At 39.4% G+C, this 12,377-nt stretch overlaps 1 protein-coding gene across 1 annotated transcript in view; it reads left to right on the top strand.

Moving 5' to 3' along the window:
* The first annotated feature begins 3,410 nt into the window (after positions 1 to 3,410).
* Positions 3,411 to 12,377, top strand: part of ppp2r5a (protein phosphatase 2, regulatory subunit B', alpha isoform) — a 168,880-nt gene continuing 159,913 nt past the window's right edge. Inside the window, exon 1 of the mRNA XM_072580817.1 lies at positions 3,411 to 3,859. Coding sequence (XP_072436918.1) covers positions 3,700 to 3,859 — 160 coding nt within the window. The 5' untranslated portion in view covers positions 3,411 to 3,699. The remainder of the gene's footprint in view (positions 3,860 to 12,377) is intronic.

Here is a 12,377-nt window from a genome sequence, read left to right as displayed (position 1 = left end):
TCTGCATACAAGTTACCTTTCTGGTCTCTCAGTTCTACCCTCCTTGCAGTTTTCCTATTGTTCATTATGTGTCTATAAAACACCTTTGGATTTTCCTATTTTACTTGCCAATTGATGTGCTCTCTTTGCTTTTGTAATTTCCCCCCTGCATTTTCCAAATTCTCTGTGGCTTTATGTAACATTTGAGTTCTCAGTGTCTGACATAAGTTCTCCTTTTTTGACTTACCCTACCCCATATGCATACTAACATAATTGAACTGTTAGATTCAGGAGTTCTAGCTTTGCAGGAACATATTTACTCTGAATCCTCTGATCAAGCAGATATGGATTTAACAGGTAGCTTGGTCAGAAACAAAAATAGAAATTACTGGAAAAGTTCAGCACGTCTGGCAGCATCTGTAAAGAGGAGCTGGAGTTAGCCTTTTGGGTCGAGTGACCCTTTCTGCTTGGTCAGAGCAAGTTTTAAGTCATGCCTTAAAAGGAAAAGTAAGTAGAGATGGGGAGGTGTATGATCAAAGATCACATACAGAGACTAGAGGTAGAAAAGCCAAGCAAATTAATATGAAGCTATGAAGATGGTGCCTGATGTTGACAGTGAAAGTCTTCAGAGGGTTGGTGAGGACTTGATGGGCTGAATGGCCTCTATCTCCAGTGTAGTGATTCTATGAATAGAGGGAAGTTGGTGGTATTCTGCTTGAGTTGGCTGAAATGATGCAGTATGATCCTTTGAATGCAGAGACTGGTGGGATGAAAAGTGAGGACATGGGAACCCGATCATGCTGTTGTGAGTGATGGGAAGGGGCAAAGGCAGACACACGGCTGAACAGTCAAATGCAATTGAGGGCTCAGAGAACCACAGTGTGTGGAAAACCATGGTTATGAAAGAAGCAAGCCATGTCAGAAGTGCTGTTTTAGAAGGTGGCATCAAACAAACAGATGAAATGCAAGCGAAGGGACTGGTAGAATGGAATGGAAATATTGCAGGACCATTTAATTGGGTCATGCAGGATCCAACATTCCTCACATCCACTTTCCTGTTCTTCCCCCATAACCCTTGATTCCCTTACTGATCAAGAATCTAGCTATTAATCAATCTTAGTGTTAAATGTACACAGAAACTCTGTCCCTACATTTCTCTTATGGAAAGGAGTACCAAAGATCATCATCCTCTGAGAGAATAAATTACTCCTCATTTGAGTCTTAAATTGGTGCCCCCTTAATTCTGAAACAATGCCATCTGGTCCTGGACTTTTCCAAGGGGGGAAGCAGCCTCTCAGAATTTGCCTTGTCAAGCCCCTTAAGAATACAACATGTCTCAATGAGATTACCTCCTATTCTTCTAAACTCCAATTAATACAGTCCAAACCTGCTTAGCTTTTGCTCATAAGGCATATGATTAATACTGGGAATCATTTTAGTGAACCTCCTCTGAACTAGTCCAATGAAATAATATTTTTCCAAAAATATGGAGACCAAAACTGCTCATAGCACTCTTGATGTGTAGTACCTTGTACAGTTGCAGTCAGACTTCCCTAATTTTATACTCCAACCCCCTTGAAATAAGAGTCAATACTCCATTAGCCTTCCTCAATACCTGCTAGTTTTCTATGTTTCATGCACAAGTACCTCCAAATCCCTTTAGGTTCTATTAATTTCTTTTGGATATGATGGGAATCCTAATATGATGTGGTTAAATTTGATTTGTAGTGTGAGGATCAATGATAGAAACTCAAAGCCTGCACTCCTCTTCACAGATGCTACTAATTTCTATTTCCAGCATTTCCACTTAATTTCACATTTTTGCTTCATTTCATAAGACTTGTAAATACGAAGGAAACTTCTGAAGATTGCAGAAATCTAAAATAAGAACAGAATAAGCTCCAAATTTTATGGTTGGGTAACAAATGTGGAGAGAAAACACAGGTAACATTTCAAGACAATCAGATTAATTCTAAAAGGTCATTGACCGGAAATGTTAACTGTCCTTCTCCACAGATGATACCTGAGCAACCGGAGTATTTCCAGAATTTTCTGCTTTTGTATTTTATAGACATATTTTTATCCAGTACAATAGTAACATCAATTTATTGAAAATTTTCAGCTGAATATAACTATGAATTGAACAATCAATGCAGACATTCAATTAATTCTAAATAAACTTTGTCTAAATCTATTATTTGTTTTGCGGACTTCCTAACATAAATCCGGTTTTACAACACATTACTTTATACACGATTAAAGCATGTTTGATTATAATTTTAGACCAAAAATTTAACATTCTAAGTATAAAGTTAACTCTCTACCAAAGAGTTTGCAAACACTTTAAAAGTCATTTTGAAATCTCTTTATCGATCAAATTTAAATAATAAACAAATAAATATTCCATGCCTGTCTATGCTCAATTATTTTTCAGCTATTTATTATAATCTTAATTCACATGCACTGCTTTTTGTAACGAAGGAGTTAATCAGCTATTGGAAATAAATTTTCATAAGTCACAAACATCCGTCACATTATTTATTGAAAAGGAAAAATATATGAACCTGTTCTAGGACATGACAAACGAGGTACCACAGATCTGGGGCGTCACATGTAAACAAAATACTGATGCAGTTTTGCGCATTTTCAAAGATTTAACCTCAATCATTAATAGCAACAAGGATTGCTGTTCATAAATATGGTGCAAAAGACTTCAGCGATTAAAAATTTGAAGTAACAGACGAAAATATGTGGAAGGACTATATTTAAAGTTGAAAGGGGAGAAATACATTTCCTCCAGAAACACAAATACCTCCACATATCCACAACACAACCCGGTCACAGGCTAACAGCCAATCACGTCAGCCTTCCTTATCACCTGCCCTAGAAGCAATATGGCCTCCGTCAACTGAATATGGCAGTGTTCGATTCGGCCCGCCCCTGGGCTCTCTGATTGGCTAGATGACGTCAACAACACCGCCGATGATTTCGAGGCAGTTTCGTTCTCCGCTTTACGATTGGTCAGCGGCACGCCAATCAAAAACAAACCCCCGACATTTCCGCTCAACAGCATTAGTTGAGTACCAACTCAATTGGTGTGTTTTGGGAGCGCGCGAGGGAGGTGGCGACAGTTGGTGGCTCCCTTTTTTTTAAAAAAAAGCGTTTGTGTTTTTAAATGTAAAGCCACGATCAATCTTGAGCGATTTCAGCCCGTCGGGGGGGAAAAAAAATCATCGTCATTGTTGTTGTTGCGGGAGGCGCCTGTTGGCCTGTCTGTTGATGGACGCGCAAAGAACGGCGGCGAGTGAAGGCGACAGCGGCAGGTTGCGGGGATTGACAGCGTATTAGTCAGCTCAAGCTCCGAGGAGGAGGAGGAGGAGGAGGAGGGGGGACGACCAACAGCCACTCCCCAGGGAGTGGGGAGGGAGGGAGGGGAGGTGGAGGCGGCAGCGGTGCTGAGCAGGCCTCGAGGGGGCTAGAGGACAGAGCTCCGGCCCGTACCGTCAACACTAACTTCATTCACCGTATCATCGACTTCACTTTCTTTAAAAAAAATACGTATAATTCTCCCCACTCCTCTTCACCCAACCTATCCTCTCCCTTTAAAGTAACGTAGGGTTACTTTAAATCCGATATTGGATCGAATTCACAAACGCGCAGCTCATCGCCTGCTGCCGCTAATTTGCCTGCCGGCGTGATCGCCAGTGTGTTTTCAAGAAGATGTCGGCAGCGGCGGCGGTGGTGACAGCGGCGGAAAAAGTGGATGGCTTCACCAGGAAATCCGTGCGGAAAGCGGCCAGGCAGAAGAGGTCGCAAGGATCGTCGCAGTTCAGGAGTCGGAGCAGCCCGGTCGAGATCCTGCTTCTACCGCCCCTCAAAGGTACCTAGATCGTTGGGCTATCCTTGTTGGTTTAAGCATACAGCAGTCAGAGCCCTCCCCACTGGGATCCATCAAAATGTGCAGTTTCCGTCACCACCTCCATACACGCATCAAAATGTTCGGGTTTGGAGTTTACCCAACGTTCACGCAATGAAATATCAAGGTTTAAAAATGCCAGTGCTAATCAGTCTGGAGATCCAGATATTCTCCCTCCACACCAGCCACGCATCAAAACACCGAGTTTTGGAGATATCGCTCTCGATCCCCATCTCTTCTCCCTTACCCCACCCCGTAACTGACCCGTCAAAGTACTGAGCTTTAGAAATCACATCTCTTCAAGTATGTAGATTCAAAGATCATCCCCTATTCGCCCATCGAAGTACAGATCTCCTGTAGTCACACGTTATATCCATATTCATCTGAAAGGTGAGGTTAAGAGCTCCAGAGATCACCTTGTCACGAATCAAACTGTCCGATTTTGAGCAGCAGCGAATTGAGAGACCAACGAAAACATCGGCCATTAAAATTCAAGATATCATTCTCATTCATCCGTGAAAATATTGAAGTTTAGGCATCGCGCATTCACCCAGCAACAGAGACCACACACTTTAGTCCTGTATTCCCATTTGCTGGCAGCTGTTTAATCATGTGCCCACCAATACGAATATCAACGTTTAGAAACTTGCACATTATTTACGTCATTTAAAAAAATCATTTAGTAATAACGTCTGCCCTCTTCTTGCTCATCAAAATTTATCCTTTGCAAGTATGCAATTTAGATTATTTTGCAATATGCCACACTATAAGCACAAGAGTGAATGTTTTTTTAACTCTATAAAAGTAAAACTGTTCAAAGGTGATTGTGCTACTCACAATTATTGGTCTTGACGTTCGATTAATTTAACGCCAATCAATTTGACTGATACCAAGGCTCACAATTTATTATGAAAAAATATTATGATTTTGAGGCTTGATACCTTGAAGTAGTATGGTAACTCTTCACTCAGGTACTCCAACCCTTCAGCCCTCTAGAACTCAGTAGTATTGAAGTTCAGGAAATGTATTCCTTGCTCTTAATGTGGTATTGAAAGTCACTGATTTTTTTTCCACTTTCTCCCACCTCTACTTTTAATTTTAAGCTTGCTTTTTGTAGTCAAGGAGTCGATTTAGTGTTAGTTCATCTGTGAAGATCCAGTGATTTGAAAGATTTGGCTTCTTTGAAATAAACTTCATCTAGCAATCTTCAACATCGAATTCATTAACTTTTATGTTCTTTATATTCAAATGTATATTTCAAGACCTATCAAAAGGTGTTGGGTTTCACTTTATGATGTGCTGTCTTCAGAGTGTCTCATATCCAAATACGTACATGGCAGAATTGATTAATTGTCTTTAGTTTGTTATTCTCATTCTGTTCATTGCGTTGAGCCATTTGCAAACTAGTTTTCTTTAAGTAGTCGGAAGCAACATAGTTTCACTACACAGGTGAAAGTTCAGTGTAGTGGAATTTTAAAATGCACTATAGTGCATTATTACCTTATTAATTTTCATTCAGTTTTACAAAATTCATTATCATATATGGCATTGTCATTGACTGTACCTATTTTGCTCGAATTGTAAATTTTGAAGTGGGACGTTTATTTACAACGCAAGTACAGCACGTTCTACATGGTTTTAACGGGTGGGGTGGAAAACCATTTTAAGTTTCCAAAAATGCAATTTAAATAGACAAATTTAGACAAGCAGAGTGCTGATGGAATAACAGCATTTTACTGTGGTAGTCAATTATAACTGCAATGTAATAGAAGTTAATTCATCATGTAATTTCAAATAAAGCAGGTTGTATGTTTCAGAGTTCTATACTCATTAACTTGGCGTGGGTGAACTTTCAGACCTCATTTTTGGTTTCCGTTTTCCTATGATTGAATCATCCTACAAAATTCCTTTTTTTTTGTTATGTATTTGCATTCAAGTTGCGACAGTAACAGTGCCTTAGCAAACATTCTGATAATACATTCATCATGTTGATCTGTTTGGCTTTTCTGTGATAAGTCTCTTGGTCTCTGATCACCTGTTCTATACTTCTATCAATTTAATAACTACCTCTTTGACCAAGTCTTTTGTTATCTGACATCATATTTCCTTATGTGACCAGTGTCAAATTGTTGTTCTACAATGGTCGTATGAAGTGCCTGGAGATGTTTCAGAATGTTCAAGGTTCTATACAAATGTAAGTTGTTGGTGTTCTGATACAGCCTGTACCACCTGCTTTCACCTTTTTCAGGGTTCCTATCCTTTGTAGTGCAGCAGAGCATTAATCAGTTTTGAAGACGTTTCCCCCTCAAATTCTTCCTAAACTTTATTTCCCACATTCAAAATCCTCAACGCTCATCTCTTCCGACTCCATTAATAGTCGGTTCCGAAGCTCTTGTCTCGTTGCTTAGCATTGATTTTCGCTCTGTAATATGAGGTATTTATTATTTCAAAGGCATTGCATAAGTGCTAGTAATTTCAAATGATTCCTATTTCCCATTTGAAATTTAAAATATATTGTGATTTACTGGTTTTACATTCAAATAATTCTGATGTCTAAATACCATAAATATATTCATCTTAATTTTATGCTTGAAACATTTGAGTAATTAATAGTGTACTCTGATCATACGTGCAGCACCTGCAGTTACAACAATAAGTTTGCATAAAAAAGCCATGGAATATATCGGAGACAAAAATGCTTGGCAATCAATATTGTACAATCAATATTGTAGTAGCTTATGTGAATGTTTCACACTGGACAAATAGATTTTAACAATATTATTCTATACTGGGTATTATGCATGCCATTAACAATTACTGCATCACTGGCATATAGAATTGTAATTAATAAAATTGACTTTAATGTGGTGAAACAGCCTGAAGATATTAGACTATTTATGTTTCCCTCCAATTAACATTGTTTCAAGTACAGTTCTGTTTGCATTGTAATACTGTGTACACTCATTAATTAATTAATTAATTTGTTCTGTATTTAAATTTCTGAAGTAGAGGAGAGTTACCTTGTTCTGTAATGACAGAACACTGATTAACAAAAATACTGTCATTAAATAGTAGTCTTCAAGTTTAATCAGTTGCTTTATAAAGATTTTCCTGTATTTGTTGTGAGAGTTGGGATTGCTACTCCTGGTAGGAATATGTAGCTGTAGTTCTTACTACTTTCAGTAGGGAGAAAGTTAATAATGAAAAGTTTGTAAAAAAATTCCCTTTGCTGTTAAATTCTTCAAATTATTTGGCCTAAATAATTTAAAGTAATATATACCCTTGTTCTAACTTGGAGATTTGTCAATGACTTTGATTGAACCACCTGATGAATGAGCAGCGCTTCGAAAGTTAGTGCATCCAAATAAACCTGTTGGAGTATAACCTGGTGTTGTTATTTTTAACTTTGTATACCCCAGCGTCTCCAAGTCTTAAAAAGAGTTGTAATTGAACTAAGCAATCAGTTAAGAATGTCAACTTCATATTTAAAAGTATTTTTGATTTTTTTTTGTGTGAATGCAGCAGTTGTTGTCCAAACCTGACAGAAATTTTCTTTTCTGATATTTCTTCTCTAGATTTCTTTTGCTTGTACTTGTAGTCATTAACTCCTGCGTGGCTCTCACACTCTTGTGGTCTTGGGTACCTTCTCATTCCAGAAAATGTACACATGCATGCTTGTTGTAAAAATTCCACTTTCCTAGCTTTCACCTCCCAAGTCCCTTGGGTATATGCTCTTCCCCATCTCTCGGGGGCCCTGTGTACACACTTCAATAGACTTGCACAATCCTTGCATCTGCAGACCCCTCCATTTTATAGCCTTTTCCCTTCCAAATAACTCATGCGTGTACTCCCAGCCCATGTCTCTAGTGCATGTGCCATCCAATCTCTCCACGTTTTCCCATTCCCTTTTTCCTCTATATCCACTGCTCCCAGCACCAGCTTCATAATCTCTTGTTGCATGCATTTTCCCATACCCCTGTCCAGATTCTTCTTTTCTGTCATTACAATTTGCTTGTTTAGGCAGCTCCATCAACAGCTTTCTCATCCCTGATCGTGCAAGCTCCTTGAAAGTTCCTTGTCTCCTATACGCTGTCCAGATGTCCTGTTACATCCAATTTCCTAACTCCCATGATGTGTTGTTCGTGCTCAATCTAATGTTTCTAGATTGTTGTTCTGTTGACTTGTGTACCCCTGTTGCACTTGTCCCTTCTTTGTTTACAATTCCTGCAAGTTCCAATCATCCTGTACACACAGGTCCTTCTTATTGGAACGATGTTGTGAAACTTGAAAGGGTTCAGAAAAGATTAACAAGGATGCTGCCAGGGTTGGAGGATTTGAGTTATAGGGAGAGGCTGAACAGGCTGGGGCTGTTTTCCCTGGAGCGTGGAAGACTGAGGTGTGATATTATAGAGGTTGATAAAATCATGAGGGGCATGGATAGGATAAATAGACAATGTCTTTTCCCTGTAGTGGGTGAGTCCAGAACCATAGGTTTATGGTGAGAGGGGAAAGATATAAAAGGGAGCTAGTGGACAGTTTTTTTTTTCATGCAGAGGGTGGTGCATGTATGGAATGAGCTGCCAGAGGACGTGGTGGAGGCTGGTACAATTACAATAATTAAAAAGCATCTGGATGCGTATATGAATAGGAAGGGTTTGGAGGGCCAAGGTCACCCCTCAGCCTCTGAAGCTCCAGGGAAAACAGCCCCAGCCTGTTCAGCCTCTCCCTATAGCTCAAATCCTCCAACCCTGGCAACATCCTTGTTAATCTTTTCTGAACCCTTTCAAGGTTCACAACATCTTTCCGATAGGAAGGAGACCAGAATTGCACACAATATTCCAACAGTGGCCTAACCAATGTCCTGTACAGCTGCAACATGACCTCCCAACTCCTGTACTCAATATTCTGACCAAAGGAAAGCATACCAAACGCCGCCTTCACTATCCTATCTACCTGCGGTCTCTTTGTTCAGCAACACTCAGTAGGACCTTACCATTAAGTGTATAAGTCCTGCTAAGATTTGCTTTCCCAAAATGCAGCACCTCACATTTATCTGAATTAAACTCCACCTGCCACTTCTCAGCCCATTGGCCCATCTGTTCAAGATCCTGTTGTAATCTACTTCATATATTCTATTGGCCTTTATTTATTGGAGAAGGTCTCGTGGAGAACGTTTTTAGGGAAGTTATAGACATGCAAGACTGATCGAATAGCAGTCATGGATGATTTTATTCATGTCCCAGTTTCTGTTTGAATAATTGATGTGCAAGACCGAGAGGGAAGTCTCTTTCTGAAGTATGTTGAGGAGAATTTTTAGAATTGGTGTCATTCCGACCATTATCTTGGGGTCTGGCTTGAGAGAATGAGGTGATGAAATGATTTAAGTGTTAATAGGGGGATACTTAGAAAGCAATGATCATACTATTGTAACATTTAGATTAACTATGAAAAAAAGCAAGGAACCATATGGAGTAAAAATACATGATTGGAGAAGGGCCAAACTCCGTGCAGTAATAATAGGCCTTTAGTGAGCAAATGGGGTCAAAGTTTCACCTGCCAAACCTATTTTTTGGAGAAGTATTGCTATTAGAAATGAGAACATTCAAGTGCAGTAGAGGTACACGTGGGGCAATGGTGGGTCCGGGTGATGAAAAAGCTATGAGAATAGGGTGTGCAGAAAAAAGGAGCTTGTGATAGATGTCAGGTTGACAATACAAATAAGAACCAGCTGACTGAGGTTCAGATGAGTAATGAGTAAAGGAGTAAGTGAGGCAAAGAGAGTTTTTTTTCTCAATCTACCAGTTAACATGAAGGGGAATCTTAAATGTTTCTTTTGGAGTGTGAAGCTGATTAGGGCCGAAATGTTGTTGCTTTTAGGAGACAAAGCATGGCTAAGTACTAAAATGTTATTTTGTTTCTGTGTTTACCAAGAAAGGAGATACTGCCAAAGTTCTAGTGAAGGAAGTGGTGATTGACATGTGTACAGGCAAATAATTAATAGAGGAGGTGTTGGAAAAGCTGGTAGCAATTAAATATAATAACAGCAATTGAGATGCTGTTAAGGAAGCTGAAGGAAGTGTGGATGGAAATTGTGGAGATACTGGCCATAATATTGTAATCCTTCTTCGTGGAGAATTGCAAATTTTTCACTTTTGATCAAAAAGGGATGTAAGGATAAAACACAGGAACATGGGCTGATCAATTTAACTCTGAGGTGTGTAAATCTTTATGAAAGAGAAGCCTGGACAAAACTAATAGTCATTTGGACAAGGGTGAGCTAGTTGTGGAAAGTCAACAAATACGTGTTGAAGACAAATTGTTTGAAGGAATTAAGACAAAATTGACAGAAGAATTGTTTTGCAGAATAATGCAGATTGATAAGTTGCAGAAGAACCAAAAATGCAAAACATGTTTTTTGCCTGGAGTGCTTAGGATTTAAAATTTCTGAGAAGCTAGTGGAGGTCAATTCATCATTCAGGGTTATGGATGAAGCGGAGGAGTGGGACGATTTGAGTCACTGTTGCTGAGACCTGGTGAGAACTTGACAAGCTGATTGGTTGACTCCTGTGCTATGGGGTCTGACAGTACCCATTCTGAAATTTTGTCTTTTGTGCAGCCTCCATTCATAGCAATGGATTGGGACTTGAGAGACTCTGACTCTAATTTTTTTTTACTGAATACACAATGATAATTTTCATATTTAAACTGAAAACCAACTCACTTTATTAAGAAGTGAGTTTAACAAATTGTGAGTAAAATGTTCCAGTAACTTAGTTTTACATTCAAAGCAATAAAAGCATGAAGTCTTCACCTTTTTGCAATAATAGCTTTTGATAATGAACATATAGTCTTCTATGTTAGAAGTTAACCCCACACAGCCCTTTGTTGGTCTTTGATTGTGTAGCAATTTGGTGAGAAGGAAAATGAAAAATTAATGCAAAGGAAGGTCAATTTGTTTTCCTTTAGTCAAAGTGAAATTCCAGGGCAGAAGGGCTTTCATATAGATTTACTAGTTTAAATCTTTCATACACCTAGATCGAACTAACATGGTGCATTGTGGATAAGCATTTTTTCCCCTGTGTGAAATAGTTTTGTGCTGGTTAAGTCATCCACAGAAACAGGTTGGACAATTCTCTTTGATGTTCTATTTACGTACCAGCCAGGAATGTACACTTTTTTCGAGACCTAATAAGTCAAATCTGCTGTGCCATAAAGCAATTTTAATTAATTAGCAAGCTGATGGATATGGTAAAATATGCCAAAAACAAATGCAAAAACTCATGTATAAGTCGATCTCATGTATAGGTTTACCCCTTATTTTGGCCAAAAATCCTGCATTTTCCATACATCTCCTGTATAAGTCAACCCTAGTTCTTCACAGCTTAAAGATCAGCATTTATGAGTCAGTGTGCCTGCCCATTGCGCTCTGCTCCGGCTTTCCAGTCTGCTGGCTGTAGCACTCTGTTCCAGGTCTTCCAGTCCTCCAGCCATCATACGGCGCTCCAGGTTTTCAAAATTACTGTAATGGTACGGCAGTATAAGGTGATTGTGCGGTTTCAGTTTTTTTAAGATTAGATTAGATTCCATACAATGTGGAAACAGGCCTTCAGTCCAACAAGTCCACACCGACCGTAGGGTAACCTATCCAGACCCATTTCCCTCTGACTAATGCACCTAACACTATGGACAATTTAGCATGGCACATCTTTGTGACTGTGGGAGGAAACCGGAGCATTTGGAGGAAACCCACGCAGACACTGGGAAAATGTGCAAACTCCACACAGACAGTCGCCCGAGGCTGGAGATGAACCTGAGACCCTGGTGCTGTGAGGCAGCAGTGCTAACCACTGAGCCACCGTGCTGCTCCTAATCACTGAGCCATCGTGCCGCCCCAGTCACTTGCGGTTAACATGGCCCGAATATATTACAGGCAATGTTCCAGGACCAGGGGGCTGCTGGGAATGTAAACTTCCCATTCTACCATAGTGGGCAGATCAACAGTCAATAATGGCCATAATAAACAACAAAAGGAAAAAGCATTATTTTATAAGGAGATCTGACTCTTGTTTGTCCATTTTTTGACTCCGACCAATCGTGAATTTCATCCCCTTGAAAACAATACCCTTAAATTAGTCGACCCCCTAATTTTAGCTGGAAAAAAGTCTTAAATTCGACCTATACACTATTATACATGGTACAATCTGAAAAAATCTGCAACTGACAGAATTCTGTCACAGTTTACTGACAGCTTGCAGTGTTTCACAGTTTCTATGTATACCTTACTAATTAAAATGGACTCAACTTTAACCCTAATGTGGTGGGCAGGCTGTGAGATTGCCAATGCAAGTAGTTGTGGGTTAATTTTATTGTCTAGTAGCATGCATGATGTAGTGACTGTCAGCATAAAAGCAATTTAGTTTATTTGCAGTAACCACAGTTTTGCTGCAATAAAAGTTCAGAATGCTGGAAACTGATTCTTCAG

This window comes from Chiloscyllium punctatum, chromosome 11, assembly GCF_047496795.1.
Source record: "Chiloscyllium punctatum isolate Juve2018m chromosome 11, sChiPun1.3, whole genome shotgun sequence".
In the NCBI taxonomy this organism is placed as follows: domain Eukaryota; kingdom Metazoa; phylum Chordata; class Chondrichthyes; order Orectolobiformes; family Hemiscylliidae; genus Chiloscyllium; species Chiloscyllium punctatum.
Note: the sequence above shows the minus strand (reverse complement) of the source record. Positions and strands in the feature narration are given on the sequence as shown.